At 38.5% G+C, this 15244-nt stretch overlaps 1 protein-coding gene across 2 annotated transcripts in view; it reads right to left on the reverse strand.

Annotated features, from left to right (window-relative positions):
• Nucleotides 1-6609: 6609 nt before the first annotated feature.
• The window catches only part of LOC125044678 (alpha-N-acetylgalactosaminidase-like), a 29241-nt gene continuing 20606 nt past the window's right edge, over nt 6610-15244 (reverse strand). The window contains exons 6-10 of one of the 2 annotated variants that reach the window (XM_047641490.1): nt 11012-11106; nt 8771-8932; nt 8415-8612; nt 8039-8146; nt 6610-7871 (exon numbers count right to left, since the gene is read on the reverse strand). In XM_047641490.1, coding sequence (XP_047497446.1) covers nt 7605-7871; nt 8039-8146; nt 8415-8612; nt 8771-8932; nt 11012-11106 — 830 coding nt within the window. In that variant the 3' untranslated portion in view covers nt 6610-7604. The remainder of the gene's footprint in view (nt 7872-8038; nt 8147-8414; nt 8613-8770; nt 8933-11011; nt 11107-15244) is intronic. The other variant, XM_047641489.1, reaches the window with a different exon arrangement.

The raw sequence follows: 15244 nt of genomic DNA on the forward strand, positions 1-15244 counted from the left end.
GGATGTCTTGTCGCTCCGCCCAACTTCGCGACTCTCGGCCCTGGGAGGAACGCTGTAGTGTACCCTGAGGTCCACTTGGCTTATAATTTATACGAACATATCTACTTTTATGGATGTATACGAATTCCGCCTAAAATGGCTCATGTCCGTTCTCTGTTAAGAATTACATTACATTTTCTTTTTATTTTAAGCATATACCATTTTATTTTAATGTGACGGTTTACTGCAATACTTTTTAGTACTCTATTGCACTTAATTTTATTTCTAAAAGATATATCTCTGACTTAGATATAGACCAATCAGGTTAACGGGCGTGTAGCCCCAGCCAATCAGAGGCGTTCTAGGTCGTGCCTCTTGCAATGATTTCAAGGGCGCGGGAGTTCACGCTCACGACTGGCTGGACATACGCTCTCGTTGACCCCCCACCCCCACCCCCACCCCTCGGATTTCATAAAAATAATCAGCAGCTAAGTATTTTCTCCGTATTTTGTGGTGTTGGCGCAAGTACGAAAGAACAGCAGTGAAATGTATGTGTATATATATTGTAACTTACGATTATTTAATAAATTGTTAATCAGCAATTAAGTATGATGATCCTATGCTGCAGTCCAGACAGTCAGCTTTTTGAAATAAGAGATAATAACCAACAAAGCAAATAATTACATTTGTGAAATAAGGTCTATACACACGAACATATGAACCCGTATAACGAGTATGAGCAGATAAACGAACACGTATATAATTGAATGATGGATCTTAAATTAATGATAATGGTAAATTAATAGATCTTCTGTGGGATAATTATCAATACATATGTTTGATAATTAATTCCGTCCAGTTTTAACGTAACCTATTATATTAATAGCGCGTCGGGCACACACGACCAGACGACGACGCTACATAGAGGATGTGGTCTCGTCAGGAAAGTTTGGACTCCGAGGAATTTGCTTGAGGAGCGGAAGAGGAGAGGGGTATCATACAAGTTTAGAGGTTGAAGACCTATAGTGATAGAGAAAAGTATAGAAAATTCGGAGGTGGTAAAGTGGAAGCTATAGGAAGATATTGCAGACTGGATTATTTGAAGAAGAGTAGGTAGAGAAGGGCTCGGATACCTGGTGATAATGCCGAAATAAAGCCATTTTATGGTTGGAAGGAATGATATTGTACTAAAGATACTCCCTTATGGGACACCTTCATATTGGGGAAAAGATGAGGAAATTGAAGAGAAATTTGACTCGGAAGGTACGATTAGAGGGAAAGATTTAACATATATACCCATGTCCCCCCCCCCAATCCTTTGCCCGTTGTTGTCGTGGGGGGGCTTAGGAGACGAAGACTGAGACCCAATGATGGGGAACTCCTCAACCTTGGGAATCAGCCATCGACTCAACTAATTTTGCATGGTCTTTTTTCCCACTCATACTTTTCGTTTGTTTCTTCACCAATCCCTTCTACTATCCACCTCCTAAGGTGTGAGAGCCGTGCTGAAAGGATGAAAGGCTGACTTTATCAGTCCTGAACGGCCTGAGGGAACCATGAGCACGGTATTCCCCTGCCATACCTGGCCCTTACACCTCAAGGGGACCCTGAGGGGTGGACTGTTTTTTTTTTTTTTTTCTTCCAACATACTCCAGGCTTATCATTGCCAATAATGAAGACGTAACCCCACTCTTAGAGGCAATGAGGCTTGCCCCTTTATCAAATAGCCTAAACCCAGACACCCCAATCTCTACTACAGCCCCAACACCTTCCCCTCTCCCTCCCCGCACTACCCGCAGCAGACAGAATAAACGTTCCACCCCCTCTTCCCCTACCTCACAATCACCTCCACCTTCCTTTGCCCCTATTTTTCAGACACCAGACTTCTCTTCCCCCCCCTCACAAGAAAACCTTTATCTCACAAAACTCCCCAACCAACTCCACTACATAAACTCTTGAAGATATCCAGAACTACATAATCGAGTCCCAAACTAATACTCATCCACCTTCAAATTCTACAACTCCCGCTCCCTCCACACTCAAAGTGACTGCCGATATCCATCCTCCTCCTACTCATATTCTCCCTACACCCAATCCTCCTACCCCATCCCAACAAAACCCATTCCCCCTGACTCCAGCCCCACCTATATTAACCCTCCCACTATCCCCTCTATCCCTTCCACTCCCTCCTGGATACACACGTGAATCCCTCATGTCACAAGTACCCTCTTCCCCAGACCCTCTACCTCCCGACACCCCTCCTGATACAACACCACCTCCCCAACCTCATTCTTTATCCCACCCTCTAGCACCTTCCCCTTCAAATTCTCCAACACGCACTGCAATCTTTGCCAGTAAATCAACGAAAGTATAACTATCCTTCATTGGAACATTTGCGGTTTCCGAATGTTCCTCTTTCAGTCCTACATATTCTATTGTCATGCCCACGTCCTCCCTACATAGACATCCCAACTTATCAGACATCCTTACAGAATCTCACACTTTCTGCTTTGACAACCTGTTTTCCTTCCTCAAACGCATATATATCCTTCACTTGATTTAACCCTTTACATTACCTCATCCGACCCTAACCCATTCACTCACCAATTCCTTAACCCAGCTTTAACAACAAATCACTAACCCAACCACCCTTCACTAACATTAACTATAGTGTTACATGACCTTAGATGTCTAGCACATTTATTTTGCTTTTAACCATTAACCATTACCCATGTTCCCTCATATGCCATGAGGTGATAGAGAATGGTATTGTCATGGAGTGTCATATGCCTTTTACAGGTCGAAGAAAACGTTATGGTGTGTAAAGGCAGATGTTATCTAATTTTCTAAATGTGCCAGAGGGTCAGCTGTGCTTCCAGCACAACGGAATCCAAATTGGGAAGATACTGTTAGACTGACCATTCTTTCTACCAACTTGCACTAGTCTTGATATTTATTAGGTTTAAGGAAAGGTAGAATAAGAGCTTCGAGCCACTGAGGAGGAAAGTTTCCTGTCATCCAAATACTGTTAAAGATTGTCAATAGGAAAGATAAGGAGATAGATGATGTCGTAGTATACGGCAATGAATGTCGTCGGGCATTGCGGCACGAGAAGAGGAACATCGTAAGGTTCTGCAGAGGATAAGATGATGGGAGTGTGTTCCTTGGCTGTTTTAAGGGAATGGAATTGGGAAGAAAGGTGAGAGGCACTCTTGATCTGGCTAAATATACAGCAAGTTTAGTAGCACCTTGTAATGGTTCAGAAATGAGTTATGGATGTGGAGGACTGGGGCAGGGTGAGGGATGTTTTCCTGATAGTTTATGGATCCTATGCGATACTGTAGAAACAGGTGTAGATGAGGTAATTGTGGAGATTGTGATTTTGCCATCAGGTTTTGAGATTTGGATTGTGCAAAGTAGTTGAGCTGATCCTCTTACCATTTATAAAAGCTGATGTTTGGCTGGGGGTATTCCGCTTGTAGCAATAATTGCTCCATGTCACAGGCTTCCATCGAAGTGCTTTGGAGTATTCAGTGTCCACCATGGAACACATTTTGATGTGTGTGGTCGGGAAATTCGGGGAATGGCTGTGAAAGTAGCACTCAGAATACTGATTGTGAAATCTGAAAGCATGTCTGATGTGGAAGAGAAGAAAGATGGAGGAAGAGGGAGATTAGAGAGAGAGGTAAAAGTATGCATCTGGTCTATAGAAGCACCAGCGTGGAGGGTTGGGGAGCATAGGAAGTAGGAGAGTGGAGAATGGGGAAGTGATCACTACTTGGAAGTCAACATGAAAGGAAGGAGAGCAGAGAAAATGGTATGAGTGTGTATGTCGAAGTGGGTGGGGCAATCAGAGTTGAAAAAGATGGTATTTAGTTTCACACAGCCATCCAATCTTCCGTTTTTTATTCCTTCTTTCAGTTATCCACACTGTAATATGCATGAATTTCTTATTTTCCATTGCAAATGATCTAAATAAAAGTATTGGTAATGTTTATGAAGTGACCTTACCCCTCTAAAATAAAGCCCTTTTACTCCTCCTATTCCTGGTAAATCCACAGACATTGCTGTATGAACCAAAATGCTCACTAACCCAAGGGCTTCACCCCTAGACACCCGATCACCATATTTCACTATTTGGGGCTCTGCCCCTGGACCTCCACCCAATTGTGGAGTTACAGCATGCATGGCATGTGTTGCAACCTATTTTCTTAATTCTTTACATTTCACCAACGCAGATTATTTCATTTATTTGTGAGTGTATTTTCTCTTCGACTATTATAGTGCCATTACATTTTCCTGTAAATGTATATCAAAGTATTACAGGTTTCACAACTTTATTATGCTAAGGGAATAACATAGATGAAAAGTGTCTTGTTTTGTTTTCAGCCATACTGTCCATTAAAGGTAAATTTTACCTTTTGCTTGGCTGGGGGAATCTAAAACTATACCAAAAGGATAAGGTCATTATTAAAAAGCAACTGTTCTTGGGAACATCCTCAGGAAGTAGTGGTAGTCACCCCAAAGAGGGTGGCAACAATTGAAATCACCAACTATACGGAATGGTGGTTGAAATTGAGAAAGGATAATGGTTTGGAAGGGAGGTATAGTGTATGTTGTTTTTTGATGGATGAGTATAAATAAGATAGAGAGCAAGAGATGACATAAAAAGATAATTTGGCATCAGTACTGGAGGATGTGTTGGGAAGGTTTCTTGGAGACAGATAATGGATGGGTTGTAGGAAGATGTGAGGTGACGAAGACCAGGTCTGTGAGAACTAAAATCTTGAATGTTCCATTTTGGATCAATCAACAGGTGATAGCGGTAGAAATGGATGTCTGCGTAGTAGGAGTTCCTGATGATTGAGGTAGGGAATCAGAGGACGGGATCAATACAATATAGATCCCATCAGAGAAGCTGGGATCAGGAGAAGGAAGTGAAGGTGTAGTATCAGGAAAGAGTGGGTTTTGGTGTGGGTGAAGGGGAGGACAGGGTATATTGGGAGGGAGTAGGGGGAAGAGGTGTAGGGGGAATATGAGGAGGCTGGATGGCTGGATTTTGGCAATCACTTTGAATGTAGCCAGAATGGGGTTAAAGTAACTGGAGGATGGATGAGAGAGTGGAGCTTTTTCTTGAGTCTTAAATAGGAAGTTTCTAATGTTCTCAAGGGCTTTCTGGAGGGGATTTTTTGAGGTGAAGAGAAGATAGGAATCTGTGGAGTAGAGAATGTAGATGTGGGAAGGGATGCGTTTGGAGATGATGTGGTGGAACGTTTGGATTGTCTGGTGCAATAGATATGACGAGGAATAGGGAGAGACAGGCAGAGTTGTGGATATTAGGAATCTGTGGAGTAGAGAATGTAGATGTGGGAAGGGATGCCTTTGGAGATGATGTGGTGGAACGTTTGGATTGTCTGGTGCAATAGATATGACGAGGAATAGGGAGAGACAGGCAGAGTTGTGGATATTGGGAATCTGTGGAGTAGAGAATGTAGATGTGGGAAGGGATGCATTTGGAGATGATGTGGTGGAACGTTTGGATTGTCTGGTGCAATAGATATGACGAGGAATAGGGAGAGAAAGGCAGAGTTGTGGATATTGGAAGTATCTGGGAGATAGGGGAAGTTGAGGAGGAAGATGAAGTGGTACTGAGGAAGATGTAGAGATTACTTGCGTAGAGGGAATAGTAGAGGAGTGAAGGATGGTATTGGAATAGAGAGTGACTGAAAAATCTCATTGGCGTACTTCCTGTCTGGCCTCTCATAGAATGAGGCCAAGTTTGTATCTGAGAACTGCTACCTCAGACTCAAACTTGTAGGCAGGGCAGCCCCTATATAATACATTATGGGATCCAACACAATTAGCACATATACATGATTGTGCACAGTCAGCCATGACCGGGTTGAGCACAGAGAGGGCAGCAGGCTGCCTTTCAACAAGGCTCTTACACCTTAGGGGAAGGGGTTGGGGAAGGTAAGGAAAAGCAGGAGAATAGGAGACCATGCAAAATTAGTTGAGTTGGAGGCTGAGGCCCAAGGCAGGGAATCCCCAACACTGAACCTCAGTCTCTATCACCTAAGCCCCCCAACAACAACAATGGACAAGGGATTGGGCGTGTCTTTATATATATATAAAGCTGGTTAAAGAGAACGAATTGGCTTTTTTGTTTTCTTCTTGCATATCTCTTTTAGGTTATCTTCTTCACAAGTCTTTATTCTGCTTTTAGCATTTCCTCTGGTTTCATCAATATTTTGTTAGCCTTTCTTTATCAATCAAGGAAAGCATTTTGCTATTTCCTAATCTTCAGTGACATGGTTGTTTTTGTAAATTCCATATAAAACATAGTTATCTTTCAATATGTCAACTGAATTAGAACTTTTTCTTATTAGGCTCATTAATTTACAATATACATCCAGCAAGTCAGCATGTATATAATATAATGGAAAATGTGTATTAAGTATACCTGAAGAAAGAACATTTTTCCAGTTACAAATGTGTATCAATTAGTGGTGGTCAACAGCTCCACTCGTATATGTCTACCTACCTACCTACCTTAATCACACTGGATCATGCAGGTGTGTTAATACTGTACAACAGAATATTTCATAAAAATGGTTCATAAAACAAGTATGAATTATAATATATTTACTTGTACTTAAACATAACATGGAAGGTGTGTATGTCAAAGACAAGAGGCAAATTTAAATATTAATACAAATGATAAAATGTCTCAACTTGTTTACAATATTGATTAATAACAATGAATGAAAATACAGGTGAACATTTTCAGTGTCAATGCAAATGAAACTATCAAACAATATAAAATGTCAAAACCACATATAGCAGCACAGGTAAAAAATTTACCTGCTGATGTTAACATGCCCATAACATCAATGTAGTATTGAAACCGAGAATTCACTAACTAATCTTTAAGGGTTATTCTTCATGCTCTGATGAACAAGAAATGCACCTTGCAATTTGTGTATCTCAGAATTTGTAGCTTCCATTTATAAGATATGGATCACCATTTATCACACTATAAACTATCATACAAGGACTACCAACAGACAAAAATGCAACAGTTTTTATAACCATATTTGTTCATCTTTGTAAAAAAAAAAATATATATATATATAAATATATATATTTGCAAATATATATAAAGAATGGAGTAACTACAACCACAAGAAATAAGTTTGGAATCACACAATAATATAAAACTTGTGGTATTAAGTAGTTTACACATATCATAGTGTTAACACATGTTGAACCATAAATGAAAACATTTTTGATGCTCAACTCCAGCCTTTGTCATAAAAGGATTAGATACTTTATGAAAAATCATAATTATTGTATGTAAGAAATGGTATCAATTTCTTTGCAAGGTAATGAGATCCATGTTGCATTTGTAAAGAATTCACAATAAATCTGGAGTTTAAGATCTAAGAACTTAAAAATGCAAAATTGTCCTGTGAACACCATTTCAAACTTCATAGCAAATGCAACTATAAATAAGCAATTCATTTATGAAAAGAGGGGAGGAAAAGATATGAAAAAATGCTATAGATACTGGAATGACCTTCACATGAGTTTTGTGTAATAACAACCTAAACTACACAACATTGTTATCCAAATGGATTAAACAGCTGGTTGTTAAAAGGGTTCCTGAAATTACTCTGTGGCTGAGCAGGATTGACTGGAGCTCTAACATCGGAGCCAAATCCAGTAGTCTTCACAACCTCACATCTCACCAGCACGACACCAGAGGGATTCACATCTACCTTGAATCGCTTGTCTGGTAGAACTGTTCCATACTGGACACCATCGAACAGGTCTGTTATCGCATATCCTCCAGGGAAGGCAAGACCTAACTCTCGCAGAGTTACAGAAACCTGCAAGACAATAATAATTAAATTTTGCCATGCTGATCAAAAGGATGTATCAGTCAAATAATGTAAATTTTCTTTGGTAAGCAATATATAGATAAAAATGTTTGCTTCTGCTTTGGGAAAAAAAATAGAATTCTGTCTAGTCAAAAAGAATTATTGTAAATCTTTACCTCTGAAGGTGTTCCATCAGTTCGTCTGTTCAGAAAAGCAATAGCATAGGAATAGTGACCCTGAGAGATTGGGGAAATTGGACGAGCCCAAATCTCGATGCCCTTGTCCTGGAAAGATTAGTTACACAAGGTAAACAACTTTATATCTTCAACATTAATGCTTGAAGCCCTGTCCTCTTATAACACCATTCAAAACATTTACATTCTGAATCAGAATACTACTAAGAAGAAATAAATTTGAAATTATATAAAACATTTATATATAAACTGAAACACAGATTCTTAGAAACATCAAGCAAAAAAAATTCACATCCATATTCAACCACATTCCAATATTTTTTCTCAATAGGAAACCCAAACTTCCTATTCTACTTACCTTGTATATTCTCTTTCCTTGAATGCCAAGAGGATCCTGATTAACAGCAATTACAGCTTGATTCTGCAGAATGGCCTTGTACTCTGGTCTGATTGTCCTCAAGTCTACTGACATGAGCAATGGGGCAGCAAAAATGGCCCACATTGCCATTTGAGATTTGGACTGCTCATAGCTGAGCCCAAAGTTGCCAACAATCAACTGTAAACAATTACATAATCTATATTACTTATAATGCACCTTTAAAAAATTGGTTGCACCTTAACTGTGATCAACACTGTATCTTCAGGAGGGAGAATGAGCAGACAAAGGATATTGAAATCAAGCCATTTCAGTTGCTAATTTCCAAGCCCTCATACCATATCGGGATCATTCCAGTGTCCAGGTCCAGCATTTGGCACAATCTCATCTTGGTTGTCACCATAGTAGTCGATGATCCTCTGAACAGACTCCCAGGAATCTTGGATATCATCAAAGTTCCTCCATAGATTGCAGGTGTTAATGATAGAACTGTAGTTTGGCTGAAATTATCACATGCTTTAGAATTATGTAAACTTCAAAGTAGATACAAATCTGATACTTAAATATCATAATAAACCTGAAACTCATTTAAATTAAGACTATGCTGATTCTAGCACCAATGTATTCAGGCTTATTTCAGTATGTAACCATTCATGTTAGTAACATGAAATCTGAAAATTAGAACAAACACCTGTAAATACAAAGAAGGAAACCATTATCCAAGCCACACACACTAGGCCATAAACTTCAGAGTCTGGTTTCATATCCTTTGTTTTGTTTTTTTTTAACATGCAAGAAAGCAGTGATAATACATCCACATAAAGCATTACTATTAATACATTGACTACAGTACCTTATTCAGTTACTAATGAATCTTAGGTTAGACTGTTGATCATGGGTAACATGCATGGAGATGAATAAGTACTCTGCTCTTAAAACCAATTCCTACTTTTCTTACCTCTTTTATACAAAGGAATCTTAATATGAAACCTGGAAAAAGGTTTTGATTCTCAATTCATTCTAAAAGTAACTAAATAATTATGTTGTGCTAGACCAGTGGTTCCCAACCTTTTCTAATGTATGGTCTATATGGTCAACAAAATTTTCCAATCAAACATGCCACCACTTACAAACTCAATCTCAATTAACCAAATGCTGCTGGGAAAAAGTGGTGTTCACTGTTGTTTTGTTTTGTGAAATGTCTCACACATACATGACTCCACAAATGCTTAGCCATTAAGGAGTCAATTAGTAGAACTCGTGACCTCACCTGATTTCACCTTCCCTCTAGGTTTCAGGATTTTTTTTTTATGTTATCAATAACAATGTTGTTAATATTATTATACACATCATAGTTATTGACAATGTTATTGACATTAATAATAGCAATGTAAGATTTTTTTTATCAAAGAAAAAGGTAAGCAGGTGAGATAGGTAGTACTAGTAATTGAACAAAAAAACAAGGTAGCACTATAAAACAAGGAAATTTTATAACTGCCACTAGACTTGTTACTTAGTTTTACCTTGTGCATTTTATATGCTTAAGGCAAAGGTCTTTTAACAATACAAGGGATAAATTTATTTCAACAGTTACAGGTTGACCTAAAGTCTAATATTCAATAGTTAAAAGGCAGCTTCAATAGTTAAAATAATGTTTTGGATCTGGCAGTCATTTGTTTGCCAGTTGTGGTACCACTACCCCTTACTATTTGCACCTACCGCAGATTGCTTAGAATGGTTGAAACTGCTATATTACCTTTCATTACTTATATTCTATCCCCAAATATGCCTTCTAAGAGACAAACACATAATGCACTTGGTGGTAATAGTGGAACTAAAACTGAAGTGTCTTAGGTTAGTCTTTTTAGAGTGGTACAATGGTGACAGCCTTGTGTGCATATTACCTGTACTATTTAGGTCTATTGACAGTGTATGAGTTAACTTTTTGTGCTATGCTTCTCTTGTTCAGAAAATCCACTAGTCTAGCCATGCTAAACTAGTGTGGTTTAATTAGTAAGTAAATCAGTCCTCATCCAGACTAATGAAACTATAGTAGATAGTATAGTTTATACAGGTCTCACAGCAGATACCTGTATGAAAATGAATATACAAGTTGATCTAGGCATCTACTATATACTTTATATATGGAACATATAATTTAGTATTTATTACATACATGATGTATGATTATATATGTGTGCAACAGTGAAAGAAAGAAAACTAAACCCAACAGAAATATGATGCTAGCTTTACAAGCTACACAGCTACATCTTACTTCTAGATATCAAAAACAAACAATATACAAATACAAAAACACTTAAACCATGCTAGTCTGCAAAAAAAAAGAAGGAATATTATAAAAGAGTTTCACAAACAATTACTGCAGCAGACAAAGTCAACAAGAAGCCAATTCCACACACAGAAAGCATAATCCACAAATCTGCAAGAAGCACACAACTTTTATTACAAAGCTACACTCTGTCCCCTTGAGAGAGCAACTCCAGGGCTGGAAAGTTATGAAAGCGTCACATGTAGAAGCCGGCCATTGCCCTTTGTCTTGTTCGTCCCGTCTCCCTTACCTTCATCTTCGAGTAGATCTGGTAGAATGGCCAGGAGCAAGAATAGACCATTGGCCGTCCAGTCTTGTTCAGAAAATATCCAAATTCTGGATACCCTGCATAACAAACCCCATCTTGTCACTCACCCATATATCATTTCACAATAAGAAGGATACAGTGCTTCTGTCAAAGTGGGAATATTGTTACTTAATACTGTTTCAAAAGTCAAACAGGAATGTTACACTTTAAGCAGGAAAGGTTAATAGGAAGTGCTGGTTAATGTCCTGTCGCATGTCCATATGAACTACCACAAATAGTCGAAACTCTCTCCTTTTAGCCCACATATATTTATATTATTTAACTCCTCCAGTAAAAAAATAAAGGAGAGCTTAAACAAATTCAAAAAATATAACAAAAGAAAAAAGATAAACTAAAGTCAATAACAAATAAAAGCGATAATGTTCAAGAAACTTGAGAACAGTGGGGAACAAGAAATGCCAGCAGCAGCCTCCACAAGCAAAAGAAAATTATTAGAGAGAGAAACATCTACTTCAAATTTCCTTGAAAGTATGACACATTAAAGTGTTTGATTAATACCTAAAGCTATTTTCAACGTAACTAGAACCTAGAAACTCAAAATTATTCAAAGATGAACTATACCAAGATATGAGAAATGCACAAGGAATATGTTGAAAAAATATGCTCCAAATGAAGAACAATAAATGTTCACCTCTTCCTAATTCTTCAATTCAGAATCGCAATTCCAGGTAAAATTATATACACACGATATATCAACCCCTTTGATCTGGACGACACAACCATCACATTATGAACAAATTTGGCTTGAAGGGCAGGTGATGTAAACATGAAGTCATGAGAAAATTTGGCTGTGGGTCGGTACGTGAATTTGCCATTGTAAACATTTCAGCTGAAGCCCAGGATGACAGGAAACACTTGCCACAAGTGCACAAATCTCTTGGAGGGTGATTATTCTAATTTGGCATTTAGATAATAGAATATGGAATGAAATGTCCATGAGCCATGACTGGAAGAGCACCAGCTAAAGGGAAAACACCATTTCCATGATCAGCATCCTACTCCTGGCCGCCATGATTGGCAGCGCAGGTTGTATTACAGAAAACAGAATATTGCAAAAAAGAAACATTTAATTACACAAATAACAAAATGTTACTCATTGCTATTATTCTTGCACTCAGTTATAGACTACCTAGTGAGATGATATGTAGTCTCTGCAACCACAAGAGTGGTTGCATGTGCCGAGCCTACAAGCTGCATACCTGGTAGAGTGGCCGCTCATGTAAGCCTAATACCCGTATTTTGGTCCATGTGACTGCCATGAAGCAACTGGATCCAAAGGGTTAATGGCAGAAAGAACTGTAACAGGCTATAATCAACCTATTTATTAAGTCGTATAAATGACATAAACAAAGAAGGAAATTTGGAAGGAGTCAATAATATTCTGACTGTCAACTATACACTGTACGCACATACCATTCACTTTAATCAAAGCCTCAATAAAAAGAATCAATGGAATTCTACAGCAGCAGTCTTTGAACTTCATCTTATCCTGTCTAATGGATTACAAATACAATAACAAACTAATCACTTTAGCCTGATGAAACCACATTCCATTTTTTAATTATCAATTCAAAGTAGATGAATTTGGTCTTTACCCACAGATAAGGTTAATCATTGAAAATCAAATCTCACTTTCTGCTGAATAAGAAAAAAAACATCCATTCTAATCCGTCTTTAATGTTGTATGATAATGCTGTTAATACCGTTTAATACTTTTAATATAATAATACTGTTTCATACTGTTTGTGGATGTGTTGCTAGATGTTCTGCAAAGCCATTTCATAACAGAAAAATTTCCCAACTCATGTCTCACTAAGCAACGACAATATCATTTCACACTGACATTCAATGATGAATGCAATAGGCAAAGCAAAAAGCAACATCATAAAAATGAGACAGTCATGCAACACAGCACAATTTTTTTCAGATGGAGAAAAGAGAAAGATATACAAAAGATAAAAAGCGAGAGAGGGCAAGCCTACAAGTAAGACACTTTATTTTTTTTGTGTTTTGCATGGCCTGTGTCATGTGCCGAGTGGCATCTGCCCATGACGGAGAATACACTGCATCTCCTTATACAGTAAAGTTACATAAACCAAACGAGGGCAGCTCTATGATACAGCACCAAAAACATTTTTCACAGCTTCCTTCAGAAAAACTATAAAATTGTTTTGTATTACAAACTATGACTAGGCTAAAAAGAAAAGTAATCAGACAAATGAAAACAACTGAATAGATGCAAAATCTTTCAGCCTGAATGGTTCACAATTCATTTTCACCAGTGTACCTCTTGCAAGTCATTCTTGTCTATGCACATGACATGAGCATTCCAATTCTTCAGTTGTCTGTACAGGGCCATAGAAAATAATACAGACTCACCCCACCTTACCTTATGGTCATTGTGGGGAAGGGGGGAGGGGGGGAGGAAGAGGGAGGAGGGAGGAGGGAGGAGCAAGGAGGAGGGAGGAGGGACAAGCAAGGAGGAGGGAGGAGGGACAAGCAAGGAGGAGGGAGGAGCAAGAAGGAGGGAGGAGGGACAAGCAAGGAGGAGGGAGGAGCAAGGAGGAGGGAGGAGCAAGGAGGAGGGAGGAGCAAGGAGCAAGGAGCAAGGAGGGAGGAGGGAGGAGAGAGGAGGGAGGAGGGAGGAGGGAGGAGCAAGGAGCGAGGAGGGGGGAGGAAGGAGGGAGGAGCATGGAGCAAGGAGGGAGGAGGGAGGAGGAGGCTGGAGGGAGAAGGAGGCTGGAGGGAGAAGCACGGAAGAGGAGGCAGGAGGAGGGAGACAGCCAATCAAATAGGAAAAAAAGAGAGGAAAGAATAGAGTACTCTTACTTTCAGGTTTCTCTATGACAGCAGATGAAGATGCATGACATGACAAAAAAAAATCACATAACAAGCACATGACTGTCCAGACGACACTGAAGAGTATAGACATGCATGGTGAGTTGCTGTTTTTTTCATTCAACTTCGCTGTATCTTGCAAGGAATGACAAACGACAGTGTAACTCTTGTTATGAAATGAGGTTGAAAAAGAACAAAGACTCAAGCAATACCTTTTTTGTAATGTGCCTCTCATTCAAAATTTAATAAAATTTCATGAACTCAACAACAACAACAACAATAATAATAATAATAATAATAATAATAAATATTATCAGCAGCAGCAGCAGAATAGTAATAGTAGCAGTAAAAGTAGTAGAGGTAGTAGAAATAGTAGTAGTAATAGTAATAGTAATAGCAGTAGTAATAGCAGTAGTAATAGCAGTAGTAATAGCAGTAGTAATAGCAGTAGTAATAGCAGTAGTAATAGCAGTAGTAATAGTAGCAGTAATAGTAGTAGTAATAGTAGTAGTAATAGAAGTAGTAATAGAAGTAGTAATAGAAGTAGTAATAGTAGTAGTAATAGTAGTAGTAATAGTAGTAGTAATAGTAGTAGTAATAGTAGTAATAGTAATAGTAATAGTAATAGTAGTAGTAGTAGTAGTAGTAGTAGTAGTAGTAGTAGTAGTAGTAGTAGTAGTAGTAGTAGTAGTAGTAGAAACTACTACCATATATAGCTATATATGGTGGTCCTCCAAAGTTACCTTTCCAAACAGCAATCTAATGAATACCATTTTTAAGACATGATGAACAACATACATGACAAACAGAGCAGAGAGCCTGGATAAGAAACAAGAGAAACAAGCTTTTTGCAAAATAAATATTGCAGAGCAAGGAGTATAGTTATTCCATACTGAGAAGATGCCATGCATAGTAGGCCAACATTGTAAAAATACAAAATATTAGGGCAACTTAAGCTGAGCCACCTGGCTGAGCATTTTCAATGATATTCGTTAATCATTTTGTTAGGTATATTTCAAAGTCACCTGGTAATTGTATTTAGTAAAGTCCACGTTCCTTTCAAAATTCTTCTATAACATGAATAAAGTAGGGCGCTTTCCTACAATCGCTTTATGCCCCCAACAAACGTTTGAGAGCAACAAAAGTTCGCATTTCCTTTCTCCAGTAGCACAGTCACCACAGACTACCAAGACCTACCCTTCTTTCCACCATTACCACAGCATACTCACTGAGTTCTGTCAAGAACGATAGGGTTCTGTCCCTTACTCAAAACACGAAAACAAAAGATTAATAAGCACAAAAGCTTCCCCAGATCTG

This window comes from Penaeus chinensis, chromosome 36 (genome assembly GCF_019202785.1).
Source record: "Penaeus chinensis breed Huanghai No. 1 chromosome 36, ASM1920278v2, whole genome shotgun sequence".
Taxonomy (NCBI): domain Eukaryota; kingdom Metazoa; phylum Arthropoda; class Malacostraca; order Decapoda; family Penaeidae; genus Penaeus; species Penaeus chinensis.